Source organism: Linepithema humile, chromosome 5, assembly GCF_040581485.1.
Source record: "Linepithema humile isolate Giens D197 chromosome 5, Lhum_UNIL_v1.0, whole genome shotgun sequence".
NCBI lineage: Eukaryota > Metazoa > Arthropoda > Insecta > Hymenoptera > Formicidae > Linepithema > Linepithema humile.
This window is the reverse complement of record NC_090132.1, coordinates 25,644,083-25,659,601: the sequence shown is the minus strand read 5'-3', so window position 1 is coordinate 25,659,601 and position 15,519 is coordinate 25,644,083. Positions and strand designations below refer to the sequence as shown.

Here is a 15,519-nt window from a genome sequence, read left to right as displayed (position 1 = left end):
TTCTGGAAATTTTTTTATACACAAAGAAAATTTTATATAAAAAATTACTATGTACGGTAGTAGCCGCGGACTATGACTACGAATTATAAAAATTTTTACTATGTTTTTCACATGTGAAACATAGTAAAAATTTTTGGTCCGCGGTTTCATGGTTCGCGGTTAATGCCGTACATAGTAATTTTTGATATAAAATTTTTTCCGTGTACTCTTTTTGAAGGTTTTTGCATGAACACGTATCCAACTTTACGCGCACGCGTGTGTTTGTGTGTGTAGATATACAAAAGAAAATATTCTATTTATATTTTAGAATAAGGAAAACTATCGTAATTTTAATCAATGAGTTAATGAGTCAAAGTCAAACTCTCATTTCTGATTAATGAGAATTTCTGCTCCTTTATGAAACATTTTTTAGATAACATAATACTTATTTTAAAGTATGACATGTGGTAGTCAACGTACAAAGATCAAATACAGTACAAAAAAAGAGGCAGGAAAAAGAGAGATTACTGTCTTTTCAACACATCAATGAAAGCATTGATTATACTATCTTTTTAATTATGATGTCATTATTATGATGATCATAATGTTGTTCATTTAGACAGTGTGTTAGTGTTTTATTATTTTGACTATATTATTTTGACTGTTGATAGTTCTAAAATTATTGCAAATATTATAAATCATATTACTTACTGTGGTTTTTATATATTTATTTTTCTGTTATTTATGGTTGATGTTTTATGGATCATATAATATGTGTTTATACATATATTGATAACTAATTTAATGAGATCAATATATTGTAATAATTAATTTATTACAATAATTATATTTAAAAGTGATTATATTCTTTTTATTTAACACAGAATTAATACATTGCTTTTAATTGCTTTCTTTACTTTCTTACATAGGAGTTGCAATGTTGTTTTAATATTTTCTAAGATAACTAAATAATATTTTGTATTTATATGTTTAATTGTAATCTGAACTAAGAATTTTGTTTTCGGATTTTCGTGAAAATTCAGTACTTGTTGAACGCCTGGTAGATTTAATTACAAATAGATCGCAATCTTCTTTGTTTAAGTTATGTTTCATAAGTTCATTTTCTTTCCAACTTTTTCTCCTGGACGGTGATAGCTTACATACTCTCCGTTTTTCTTGAATTTTTCGAAAAACTTCGCGAATTGATCGCGAACCAGCGGCTTGTTTTAACTCATAAAAAAATACTATTGTTGATATTAAAAGACCTACGATAAGCGCTGTAAAACCGGCACCTAACGGTGTCAATGTCAGGGTTTTAGCGCTTCCATCATGATCGTACTCCTTCATTAATTCTCGAAGATTGGTACTAGCTCTTCGGCGGATAACGTCGGCGAGATGAAAATGAGCAATGCCGGATTCCTTCAACCATAATATTATCTGCAAAATAAATTTTTACTGTGTTGTTTAATAGGAACATTTAGAGCATTGACTGATTGTTACTGCACGGAAAAAAAAGATATTCTTATTTTAAAAATATTTATATTTTTAACATGAAAATCTTGAAATGAGATTATATTGCTTTAAACGAAGAAAACTGGCTTGAATGAAGTCATTTTATATAGTTCAACCAAGAAAAAAATATTCTTATTATTTAAGAATAATTTTCTTGAATGGAAAAGAAAAAATGTTGGATAGAAAATAACATATTTTTCAAATAAAAGATTACAATTTTCTTAGAGTAAAATTAAATATTGTATTCTTTAAGTGATCATTATAAAATGGAAATATATATATATATATATATATATATATATATATATATATATATATAAGACTATAGTATTGTTAAAATTTAAGATTATTAAATTCTTATTGGAAGATTATATAAATTATTATAAATTGTTGCGTATATACGAAACAATGAACGCGTTAATTTGAGTATATAAGCTTTGATTTGACACTACTTTTTTTCGTGTGAAATTAATATTGAAATAATATTATTGAAATTAATATTGGAATAATTACATAAACTTTTATGCAATTTGTATATAATATACATTTGCTATTTATCTTATAAAATGTATTTAATTATATCAAGAATTCTTTTAAGAGAATTATTTATTCATTTTTTAAGTTTTTAATAATGTGAATTAATGTAATTACTTGAGCGTTTATTTGAAACGATTAAATGATTTTTTGAAACTTTTATAGAGAAGATTGCAATTATAGTTTCAAGCAGTATAATTTTTATAAAAACGTAATAACAACCGATGAAAATGATGATAATAATCGATTGCGTTACAAATGGTATATAATTACCGTATTAACAGGTCGCAAAAGCCACGGCTGGACGCCGAAGGATGTATAATAGTTTCCCACAAGTTCTCTCATGACTCTATATTCCTTAGAAATTACAGTTTTTTATTAGCTGTTTACATCAATATTTTAAATTAAAAAGCAAAGTTATCGGAAGAATTAATATCTTACTTTAAGATCCTCCTTAAGAATATCATTATCAGGAAAAAAGATTGAGCCTATAATCTGTCCGATAATTGCATATTTTCTTCTCTTAATGAATCTATGCGTGTCCTCATCATTATTCACGGGAATGTATTTCGATGGCAATTGACCTGAATAAGGATTCTAAAAACATACGCGACGATAAGAGAAGGAACGCTTGTTTGTACACGGAAAAAAGAGAATTTGTTGGCACAGCAAATTTTACGCTGTTATAGCAAAACATGTTAGTTATTATATAAATAGCAAAAAGATTTGTTAGAGATGCTAATTTTTGTTGTAAATAATTTTGCTAAATCTGCAAATTATATTGCTATTATAAGAAATTGATTTTTACTGTGACATCAAAATTTGTATTGACAATTTTGCTGCATTAACAAAATACATTTATTAGAAATAAATTATTTTGTTGTAGCAGCAAATTAATGTGTTTTTATGAAAAAATGTACTCAGCAAAATTCATCTATTCTACCAGCAAAATAGATTTGGCTAATATACCGAATAATTTGAAAAATTAGTTATAGTAGCAAAGTTTTGTCGCTATCACATCTAATATGCAATAGCAACGATGATAGCGATAACAAAATTCTGCGCTAGCAAAATTCTTTTTTTCCGTATATAAACATAAATTTGACCTCCAGATCGAAGTAATCTTTGAAAGGTGGTATCGCTCCTTTTCGGCCCCATGATAAATTAGCCTCGATGAATTGACGTACTGTATCAATTCTGTACACAATTAAAATAATTTTGTGAATAAATGCAGGTAAATGAATATTAAATTTATAATGTAAAATTATAAGTTTAAAAAAATTATAATAGGTAAATGAATATTTAATATTTAATTGATGCAAAATCAAATTAAAAAGAAAAAATAAATTAAAAGACGACATTTTATAATGTTAATAGCTTGATTTTTTAAGTAAAAAACTTGATACTGTCAGGCAACAATTCAATTAAAATTCTTTTTACCTGTTTTCGTATTCCCAACTTGCAAGTCTCACTGCAAGGCTACTGCCATAAGCAGTTACCAGAACAACTCCTACAGATTGCCATAAAAGTAATTCGAACCTAGCATTGGCAATATTTCTCGGTACCCACGTACCTAATAAACGGCCCATTAATTCCGTGATTGTAAAAAAAAAGTTTCGAAAACCTAAAAAAATATATTTTATTTAACAGTGAGATAAAATTATGATTTTGTTTGTAATTATTTAACATATTTTTCTTTTCACGTATGGATATATAACAGGATTGGGTAAGCTAACTTTTTTTTAACTAACAAGGGAACGTTCACAAGTGTTCCCCCCCGATTTGATTCTCCTTGAAATATGTTGTAAAACATATAATTTGAAGAGACACGTATTTTTTTATAGCGGCCCTATCTCAAATTTAAGGGGTGAAACACCCCTTTGAAAAAAAACGGGTTTTTTCTTTGTGTGTAACTATCGCCAAAACCGTAGGAGATACAAAAAAATGTTTTAAATAGAAGTTGTATGGCTTGTAACAGGCTTTATAACTGTGTAGTTGGATTTTCAAAAAATGTAATTTTTTTTAGTTTACCCCCACCTCTTGTTATTATTTTTTCGAATTTCAAAATTTTTGTAATGACAAAAGTTGTAGCATTTTTTACGCTGAATTCAACCATATATGATTTTATTATGTTCCGAAATCGCATCTTTTAAAAATGAATTATCAGTGTCACACTATATGTGTCGCGGTGCATGACGCATCGTTTATACCGCACTTGTGTTGTGCATAGTCGCAAAATAAATATAAAAATGACATGTTATTACATGTTTGAGAAAGAAAAGTTAACTAAAATTGTTGCTAAAGCATCCCTTCCACATTACACTCTTATAGATAATCGCTGCATTTCGTGCGCAGCGCGTTGTCATATACAAGTTTGCTATCAGCGCATATTACACTTTGAAGTTTCGCTTGTAGTGACTACGGGAAAATAATTTATGAAACGAAAACAGTGAATGAATCAATCTATTCAACATATATCCACCCTGACTCTACCCTCTTGGCCCGACTTGACTGACAATGAATTGAAACATAAAATTCTGTACAGAGTTTACTCTTTTTCAATAGTTTTAATATACTGCGATATATTCTACATACTATTACATTTTATTAAATTACTATGATTTTTTTAAACTATGGTATATAAAATCTTGAAATATATAAAATGTATATCATAAATATAATTATAATATATACAATAAATAACCTTTTTCATATATATATATATATATATATATATATATAAAAGGTTATTTATTGTATATATTATAATATATACAATAAATAACCTTTTTCATATATATATATATATATATATGTATAAAAGGTTATTTATTGTATATATTATAATATATAATATATATTGTATATATAATTATATTTATATATATATATATATATATATATATATAATTATACTTATAATATACATTTTATATACCTTATAGTTTAAAAGTATCGTAGTAATTTAGTGGAATGTAATAGTATGTAGAATATATCGCAGTATATTAAAACTATTGAAAAAGAGTAAACTGTACAGAATTTTATGTTTCAATTCATTGTCAGTCAAGTCGGGCCAAGAAGATAGAGTCAAGATAGATATATGTTGAATAGAATGATTTATTCACTGTTTTCGTTTCATAAATTATTTTCCCGTGGTCACTACAAGCAAAATTTCAAAGTGTAATACGCGCTGATAGCTAACTTGCATATGACAACGCGCTGCGCACGAAATGCAGCGATTATCTATAAGAGTGTAATGTGGAAGGGATGCTTTAGCAACAATTTTAGTTAACTTTTCTTTCTCAAACATGTAATAACATGTCATTTTTATATTTATTTTGCGACTATGCACAACACAAGTGCGGTATAAACGATGCGTCATGCACCGCGACGCGTATAGTGTGACACTGATAATTCATTTTTAAAAGATGCGATTTCGGAACATAATAAAATCATATATGGTTGAATTCAGCGTAAAAAATGCTACAACTTTTGTCATTACAAAAATTTTGAAATTCGAAAAAATAATAACAAGGGGTGGAGGTAAATAAAAAAAAATTACATTTTTTGAAAATCCAACTACACAGTTATAAAGCCTGTTACAAGCCATATAACTTTTATTTGAAATATTTTTTTGTATCTCCTACGGTTTTGGCGATAGTTACACACAAAGAAAAAAACCGTTTTTTTTCAAAGAGGTGTTTCACCCCTTAAATTTGAGATAGAGCCGCTATAAAAAAATACGCGTCTCCTCAAATTGTATGTTTTACAACATATTTCAAGGAGAATCAAATCGGGGGGGGGGGGGGACACTTGTGAAAGTTAAAGTTAACGGCCTTGAAAATTTAACTTAGTTAAGATACAAGTTAATCCATAATGAAATTAATTGAATTAAATGTTAAGTTAATAAAAAAAAGCAATTAAAAAGTTAAAAGTTAAATTTGTTTTATTTCATGATTTTAGGGTTTCACAGTCTTACAAATAACGGAAATAACAAATATACATTTTATTTAGAAACATACTCTATATACATATTTTGTTCGCATACGAAACGGGCCATTCTGAGCTTTGTGATTGGTCGAATTCTTCAGTTTAGAAGTATACGACCAATTACACTACACGGAATATGGCTTGTTTCGTATGCAAACAAATTCGCGCGAGTTCGAGAATCAAGGCCTCATATAATGTAGAATTACTTGTAGGCAGGCGCGCAGCCTTTCGCGACGCCTTTATTTATGGCATGGCTAACTTCAAGAAAGTTAATAGTTACCGATAAAATGTAACTAAATTAAGTTAAAAGTTAAGAGTTTAAAATGTAACTAAGTTAAGTTAAAATTATTTAACTTTTTAACTTAACTTTTATCTTTTTAACTAGACACTATCCAACCCTGGTATATAATATTTTGGTATTGTTATATGTCATATAAATAATAATGACAACTAAAAAAATCGAAAGTTATTATATAACAGCAGAGGAATTTAAAAATAAACAAAAAAGTTGCGTGAATAAAGTGTATATCGCTAAATCATTATCATGCACACGTATGACCTTGCTTATAGCCACGTCAGTCGATTTTTATCAGTCTATGCATGAAACGATGCATTGAAAAATACAATAATACTTTCAATTATTAAGTGAAATTTACAGAACATTTAGAACGTAGAAGTCTGCATTTATAAAAAATAAAAAACTTAAAATACTAGTCTACTTTTTATCGTCAAGAACGATAGGTATTTTCGACTTACGTTTCGGAAATCTCGGATCGATTCTAGCACGCGTCCACATGTAGATAGTCTTAACGAACAACATTGTTAAAAGAAGTAGCCAACAGCTCATTGAAAAAGGTTTTGTGAGCGCCCAGAAATTAGTGATAGCTCGCGGTCGCGGTACCAGAAAATGTATAAAAATCTGATACCAAGGTTGTGTCATATTTACGAACTCGTTGGTATCTTGCGTTAACCAGATGTTTCCAAATGTTAAATGTATCTAAGAGACAAAATTTCATTAATAATCTATTATTAAAAAAATTAGGGTATGTTTATAATGAGCGGAATAAATTTCAAAAAGCATAATATTGATAGAGGGTGATAAAGTATTATGATAACCGGGACGTTACTAGCGTTCACTATCACGGTCGATTTTATATTATAACAAATTATTAGAATTTAGTTTACTTAACTAACAAAATCATACCTTTTGCTCTCGTAAAAGCTGGATGACGCCACCATTCCAGTATGTGTCATTTACGCGTCTACCATACCTAAATTAGTTTTTGAAGTTAATATTTGCTGTACACATACACACATTAAACATAATGAAGAAGCACTGTTACCTATAGCGACCTGGCGGCTTCCGTATTGTCCAAGTAAAATTCAACTTCTCCGCCAGCAGCAGAAATATTTTCATTTCTATTCCATCTTTTTCTAGATCTGTAAAATATGTGATTAAAAATATGCTACTGTCATCGCTTTACTTTTTATTTTATTATGTTTTTCTAAACTATGAGCAATTAATTAATATATTTAATTGAAATATTAATTAACAAATTAGACATTTTAGGTATAATTAATCTCATTTACCATTATCTGCTAAAAAAACATCTTCTTCGTTACCGTTAATCACTTTCTTGATCGTTGTCTTGAGATACGAAACGGGTGGTTGATGAAATGAAGATACTTGCAGCTCTCTACCTCTCATATTGATTATGTTGAATTCTGACATCAATTCCTCATAACTGTAATTTCAACCATAAGAAGAATTAGATTTGCATTATAATTTGTATATTATAGTTCTTATTTAAATTATATATAAATTTGAATATATATCGCGAAGAAATTTGTAATGTATAAGTAAATAAATGTTAATATTATATATGCATATATAAAAGTTATTTAATCTAGTAATTGATATCGGTATACTTGTAACATTCTATACTTAAGATGTAACAGGACAGCAAAAAATATGACAAAAAAACATTATTCAATGTTTTATTTACACGAATCATATAAATGATCGATATTCAATAAGAACTATAGATTATAACTTACCTGTTTACCTTTAGAAAGAATCTAGGCTCCAAGTAATTTTCGGACAAGGTGTAGATGCTAGATCGTGAGATAATATTCGTATTAGAATTTCCGTATAAAGAGACATTGAAAAGTTCCGAATTATTTTTTAATTCGCCATTGATAATGATAAGAATTTCTGTCGTTGAGATGGACGAGGGTACTCTATCGAAAGAATATATTTATCTGTCATAAATTTAATTACATTGTGTGAGCTGTTATTATAATTATTTCAAAGACGACGGAGATTTAGATTTTCATATTATCATCGCTTTACTTTTGCATAGCGTTCTTGATCTCCTTATCAGTCGGTCCCAGCAAGAAATAACCCTGACAGTCATAAATTTTTTTACGTAAAAGATATTCATGCGGATAAATAGCTATAAACTGATTGAATAATATTTCCACATCGCGAACTAAGTCTGAAAGTAAAATTTATTTTTTAATCTGTGCACGTGTGTTTCTCTCTTTGAAACAAAAAATTATCCCGATGCGCGTATACCAACCACTTAAATAGATATTGCAACATTGGGAATAAAGAAAGGTTTTCTTGATTATTGTCGTGAAATTTTCTGTTGATATCCACGAGTTCACGTTAGCCATCATAATATGTTCTTTCCCAGCTAAAAGTGGGGTGATGATGAGTGATAAAATACCAAATATTGAATTCACTTTCATGATGAACCATTATCAAGTGACATGTTTATAATTTATAAAATTAAATTTATATGGATAATTTTTATTGAATATTTTTATAGATAATATGAGTTAATAAGTAAATGTATTTTTGTTAAATTAAACGTAACACTTTTTTTCAAATTGTTATTAAATAATTGGTGCACTCGTTGATTACATTCGCGTTGATTATTTAATACAATGTTCTTCTCTTTAACATGCCAATGTTAAGTAAAATTATTAATATTAATTATGATTAACATTAATTATGATTAAATTAATTGGTATGAATTATCCAAACAAGCTTCTCGGATATGAATATCAATCACAAATTTAGAAATTTTTTTTACTTGTTACACTCAACAATAACGAATTAGATCTTAACACATATAAATTTGATATTAGAATAAGAATCGACTTGACGAGTTATTCTAAGCAAAGTACGTGTAGAATAGCACAGCCGAGCAAGCGAATCTACCAGTACGTGCAGTTCACAGTTTTATGTATACTGGGGTGGTCGGGGTGCAGTTTGACAGCAGAGAGATAACTGCTTCGATAGCGAACCCTCTATAAACACGTAGTTACGGCCAACGTGGTTGACATAAATGTAATTACGTGGCAAATAGGAAACATAAGTGTAATTATGTTCTCCATACATCACTTTATACTTAATTGGTGACTCTTGAAAAATTAACCGATAACACTCTTTGACATCAATAACGCACGTGCTTTTACAATTTATTGCTGTCATGTAGAATGATGGTTATATAACAACCCGCGGTTTCCTTGCCAGTGTCCTTGATATTACCGATATGGATCCGCGTAGGGATATTCGAAGTGTGTTCAACAATTATATAGATAGACAGTGATAAGCAATGAAATATGCAATGTAAATGTCGTTAAATCGGTATTTTGAATCATACGGATTTATATGACAATGCGTTTGCGTGCCATCAGGAATCTGATTTCATTCAATTTAATGAAACTTTTATGAGGCATCTAAATTTAATGTTTTATATTTGTAGAGGAATTATAGAGGAATCGGAAAAAGATGCGTATGCCATTTATAATTTCCAGATAGAATAATTATTGCAAACGTAAACAAATTATACATTATTTAAATTAATGTTATTTATTTCAATAACAGGGTTTTTTGTAAAGTTACGCAGCCTCTTTTGTGTGTGTGTGTGTGTGTGTGTGTGTGTGTGTGTGTGTGTGTGTGTGTGTGTGTGTGTGTGTGTTTTCTTTTAATACTGGCGCAGAGTCCATCAAAACAAAACACGTTTTTCAAAAAAATAAAATACATTTGATATCATCTTATCTCTATAAGATTATCTTTATAAGTTATAAACAGAAAATAATTATACAATAATGTTAACAGTCTCTCAGGATGGCTTATAAAATAGGCGTTTATAACGATAAAAAATGACACGCAAGAAAATGCACTTATGTATGTATTTACTGAACATTTCTAAAAAACACTGTTTTCAATGACATGCAAGTAATAATAATGATATTTTATCTTGATATATTTGTACTCGCCGGCAAAAGTAACTATGACATAGTACAGTTAATAGCTTGTTATCGCGTATCTGCATATCTCATTTTCCGATCAAATGGTCTCGACTGATTAATGATCGCGAACTAATAGTTTGTAGTCAAAGAGTTAGAAGTATTACACATCTGAATAGAACATATTTATTAATTACATTATTTAAAAAAATTATATTAACCTAGTAAGCTATAAATATTAGCTAAATGTTAGATATTATCAATCTGTCAACATTGCTAACATTGCTAACATTTTGTTTTTACAAAAAAAAATTGTTAATATTTAAATTTATTTGTGAAAAAAAACTATCGCACGTTTTAAATTAAAAAAAATATATTATACATTCTACCTACATGATATCAAAAAATGACGCCAGATGGAAATGAAAAATTATACACATTATTACTACAAAGAAAAAAATTATTTTATATTTCTTATGAAACATATATTAACTAAAAACTCTCTAATGTCAATTTTTAAAAATATACAATAAAATTCAATTCTTTCGTGCGTTTGCTTGCTTGGATATTGAAATCTATAAAAGAAATAATATGGTATGTTATACAAATTATAAAATTTAAATTTTTGTTATTATATTTAGATATGTTAACTAATCTATTTAATATTAATACAAACGCATATTATATTACAGTAAGTAATTAGTATCATACAAAAGAAGATAATCGAGAAAGTGAGACAGAGAAAAAAAGAGACATTTTACAATAAATGATAAAACATTATAATACATCGATAATTCATATTTTTATTTAATATTAGTAATATATTAAAAAAGATAAATAAATTATCTTGCTTTATTAAAGATTATATTTTTAATATGTAAATATGATAATAAACATTTAAATTTTATAATTTGTATATTACCATATAATTTCTTTTATAGATTTTAATATTTAAACAAGCAAACGCGTAGACGCGTGAGAAAAAAAGAATTAAATTTTATTTTATATTAAAAAAAATTTTTTTATATATTTTTTTAAATTGGCGTTAGTTTTTTTTTAGGTAACGTATGTTTCGTAGGAAATGTAAAATAATATTTTCTTTGTAGTAATAATATGTATAATTTTTTATTTTTATTTGACGCTATTTTCTGATTCATATTTTTTATGGGTAGAATGTATAATAGATGTTTTTTTATTTATTTAAAATGTACAATAGTTTTTTCCATACATAAATTTAAACATATACAACAGTTTTTTTTATAGGTTTTTATATAACAGCTTTTCTAAAAAATTTTATGTATACAACAACTTTTCTTTATTAAAACAAATATATACGACAGTTTTTTTTTTAAGTATTTGATAAACTTTTAAAAGACGTTTATTTTTAGACGTTTTCTAGATATTTTTAAGACGTGCGTGTTGTTTGGGCTATATTTTTTTAACAATGTTATGACAATTATAGATGCGTGTTGGTTCGAATCGCCCGCCGTTGAAATAGCATTCATTATAAATTCTTATCAAGTGATTTTCTGTAATGGTAAAGATGTCGTTGTTGGCGTTATTTATCACTTCAGTTCTGTCTTACAACATGAGATAGCACATTCTATTTTTTTACATTCTTTCTCTGTGAATTATTTGTTTTCAAGAGGAAGCACGCGATAATATATTGTTGCGAATATATCTTATAGCACACACAAAACGATTTTGGAAATATACTTAAATCGACTGATATACTTTTATCGCCAAGTCACGAAGTCACTTAAGTTATAAAGTTCATTCTTACAATGAGTGTTTTTGTGATACTGATGAAATCACCATCCATGCATATTTTTAACTTCAGCTTCACAGCGACAGTAGGTAATATTTTAATCATTTGGAGGGAAATAGAAGCTATACAAGAACCTTGCTTAGAGTTTTATTCAAAAATGTAATGTTTACTACATACGTGTTTCGGCCATATTTCGGGATGTGCCTATCTTCAGTGTGATTAATATACAAAATTTACTTCACGTCATAATCTGAGCCTTATCAAAACGTATCGGTGTGTGTTAAACGCGATATCGCAGTTAATTATTCCACTTAATTAGAATATTACATACGCATTTCTGAGATCCTGATATATGAATCCACGATGTTTATAACAGTCTTGTAATTATAAAATCAATTTTTCTTTTCGATCTTTTTTTTATTACATACAATTCGTGTCTTCCTTCGTATGTAGTAAACATTACATTTTTATTATAAATAAAACTCTGAGCAAAGTTAATCGGTTTCTGCTCTTGTAGCTTGTTTTTCCCTCCAAATTATTAAATAAATAAAGAGCCAAGGTAACTATTATTTTATTTAATTATTTAATATTTTAATATTAAAGATATATTACTTTTATATTTTGAGCCACAAAATTGTTTTTTAAAGTTTTAATGAATAAATACATAAATAAAGTTATTAAAAAGTTTGAAGTAACAAGAATTTCAAAAATATATTTAGACATTACAATTGATACATATTTTTGTATCACTAAAATCTGTGTTTTTCTAAATTATTTATAAAAGATATAAACTACCATATTACGAGAAATTAATAATTATATTAAGATATAAATCTTATATCAAGCATAAAAAATTCTTCGTGAAGGAACATGTGCTCAATGTGTTTTATAATGTTGATTTAATAGCAAGATGTTACTCAAAAATTGGATTTGTCGGATTGGGCAATATGGGCAGTCATATGGCGAAAAATCTGTTGAAGAAGGTAAGAGAGAACTACGTTCAATAAATTTCGCCTATTAAATTACTCTTGTGGGTAATTAATTCTTGCATCTGTCAGGGCTACAAGCTTACTGTATATGACGTGAACAAATCGGCGGTGGCGAATTTAGTGGAGGCGGGTGCAAACAATGCACCAAATGCAGCTGAAATGTCGAAGGATGTTGAAGTCGTTATTTCAATGTTACCTTCGAATCAACATGTTCTCGATGTTTACACCGGCGAAAACGGTACACTCAGGTAAAATCCAAAAATTTATCAAGCCCCGCAGAAAGTCCTGTCATTTGTCATAAAAAAATGTCTTATTTGCCTCGCTGTAATTCCTATACATTTGTTATGATGGAATCGTAATATTTTGCATTCAAAACAACAAGAAGAAAGCAACAGGACTTTTTGCGGATCCTGATACTGATACCTGATATTTTGATACAGTCATATTTATTACAGCTATTAAGTATATTACATATTACAATTCGCGATTAATCAATTTATTAATTTGTTTCTAGTACAGCGAGAAAGAATACTTTATTAATCGATAGCAGTACTGTCGATCCATCTGTATCTCAAACGATCGCATTGCAGGCTCGGAAACATAATTTGAGATTTATGGATAGCCCTGTATCGGGAGGTATGTTACATTTATTTTTAGACGATCGAGCAGGGGATAAAATAAAAAACTCGTAAGAAATTTTTTTTTAAATATAATTCTTTACTGCTATACCCAAGTTCTACCGTATATGTATAGTCTGTCAACTTCTCCTCTCGACTTTCGGTATTGTTCTCCGAAGGCTAACAAGTTTGATCAGTTACTCGCACACTTTCGAGCATTAAAGGCTTAACTGACACGCGTATCGAAATAAAAACGGGATACAGCTTGAATCTGGCATAGCATGAGTGGACGAAATCACAACAGATCGACAATTTCAGAAGGCAAAAGCCTACATATTAATGCCATGAATTATAGCTCGATATATCGATATGCTCTAACAAAGTTTTAGTTTTAAAATCTTAGAATTAGAAAACATTATTTGAAATTGCTGGGGTAATGAAATTGATTAAATAATATTTTGTAGCAATTGTTATCTTATCTATAGTAGAAAAGATGAATATTTAAAATCTCTAGATACTTGCATTTATATATATTTACGTAATACAATATTTTTTTTATTTTTGGAATTTTAACAAAAGATAATTTAGATTTTATTCAGTAAATCAAGGTAAATACAGATAAGTTTAAAATAAGAGGAAATAATATAGTGAATAAATTAACATTGACCTAGTAAGTAGATTAGCGTAGAAAGTAAGTAAATATATTAAATTGTGTTGTCTCAGGTGTAAATGCGGCCAAAGATGGGACTTTGACATTTATGGTAGGTGGTTCAAAAGCAGATTTCGACGATGCAAAATCCGTACTCGAAGTTATAGGATCTAGGATTGTACATTGCGGCGATGTAGGCATGGGTCAAGCCGCGAAGTTATGTAATAATATGTTATTAGCTATTAGTATGATTGGCACCGCCGAAGCATTCAATCTGGGACAAAAGTGAGAAACAAACAAGTTGTCTACTGCCTATTTTAATAGTATTTGACTGCATTATGTGTATTCTGTGTTTTAGACTGGGTTTGGATGCCAAAGTGTTAGCCGACATTATAAACTCCAGCTCAGGTAGGTGCTGGTCTTCCGATCTCTACAATCCGGTTCCGGGAATCCTGCCCAATATCCCTAGTTCGAGAAATTATGAGGTGATTTAACGTCTTTGACATCCGTTTTTTTTAGAAGTCACAAAATTAGATTAACTTTGCAGAAGCAGGACAATAGCAGAAATTAAAGTACTTGAAGGATGAATGTAATATTGTAAAATTTTCAATAATTTTGATAACTTTTATAATTTATTTAAAAATGAATAATTTTATCGTAGAAAAATGATTGTTTTATCATATGTTTGTTTAAATATTATCGATATTTATTTATATATCAAACGGCAATTGTGTACAAGTAGCAATTACGAAGCAAGTAACAAATAAACTTTTACAGGGTGGTTTTGGTACAACATTGATGGTCAAAGACTTGGGATTAGTGCAGTCCGCTGCAACCAGAACACAAGCACCGATTCCTCTCGGTTCTTTGGCACATCAAATTTATAGAGCAGTCATTGCGCAAGGATTCTCGACTAAAGATTTCAGTGTAGTTTATCAATTTCTTAAAGGTAAAAATTGAAAAAAGACTAGAATATATTAATTTTATGTTTTTATGATATATGTATATATGTATATATGTATACTGTATATACATACATATTGTCTGTGAATGAAATAAATGAATTTTATATTTGTGTTGTATACAAAAATAAGATGTTTTTTTAAATCCTTTATTGTATGATAACTATCTTGTATTATTTCTTTTACATGAAATCTTGTAGAGGACGCCAGTTAATAGACAGCGATTAATGATTCCTATATCAGTTGAACTGACGTC

The 15,519-nt window shown here is 28.4% G+C and overlaps 2 protein-coding genes across 8 annotated transcripts; one reads left to right on the top strand and one right to left on the bottom strand.

Moving 5' to 3' along the window:
- Positions 1-238: 238 nt before the first annotated feature.
- LOC105675095 (glutamate receptor U1-like) lies at positions 239-9,394 on the bottom strand. 3 transcript variants are annotated; one of them, XM_067355163.1, is made up of 12 exons: positions 8,598-9,394; positions 8,369-8,513; positions 8,074-8,256; positions 7,639-7,760; positions 7,359-7,455; positions 7,220-7,286; positions 6,772-7,012; positions 3,466-3,649; positions 3,132-3,222; positions 2,467-2,622; positions 2,299-2,382; positions 239-1,416 (listed from the first exon to the last, which is right to left on the bottom strand). In XM_067355163.1, exons 1-12 carry the CDS (start codon positions 8,767-8,769, stop codon positions 970-972), a joined length of 1,989 nt encoding a protein of 662 aa, XP_067211264.1. In that variant the 5' UTR covers positions 8,770-9,394; the 3' UTR covers positions 239-969. The 3 variants fall into 3 exon arrangements, with proteins under 3 accessions (XP_067211264.1, XP_012227327.2, XP_067211265.1); XM_012371904.2 differs by having other exon boundaries at positions 240-1,416; positions 7,606-7,760; positions 8,598-9,391; XM_067355164.1 differs by lacking the exons at positions 8,369-8,513; positions 8,598-9,394 and adding an exon at positions 8,297-8,315 and having other exon boundaries at positions 244-1,416; positions 7,606-7,760; positions 8,074-8,130.
- A 2,428-nt stretch (positions 9,395-11,822) lies between these two features.
- Positions 11,823-15,394, top strand: LOC105675093 (3-hydroxyisobutyrate dehydrogenase, mitochondrial). 5 transcript variants are annotated; one of them, XM_012371902.2, is made up of 8 exons: positions 11,829-12,131; positions 12,564-12,605; positions 12,953-13,029; positions 13,105-13,283; positions 13,550-13,671; positions 14,376-14,586; positions 14,660-14,786; positions 15,079-15,394. In XM_012371902.2, exons 3-8 carry the CDS (start codon positions 12,994-12,996, stop codon positions 15,259-15,261), a joined length of 858 nt encoding a protein of 285 aa, XP_012227325.1. In that variant the 5' UTR covers positions 11,829-12,131; positions 12,564-12,605; positions 12,953-12,993; the 3' UTR covers positions 15,262-15,394. The 5 variants fall into 5 exon arrangements, with proteins under 5 accessions (XP_012227323.1, XP_012227325.1, XP_012227324.1 ...); XM_012371901.2 differs by having other exon boundaries at positions 11,829-12,135; XM_012371900.2 differs by lacking the exon at positions 12,564-12,605 and having other exon boundaries at positions 11,823-12,135.
- Positions 15,395-15,519: the final 125 nt, after the last annotated feature.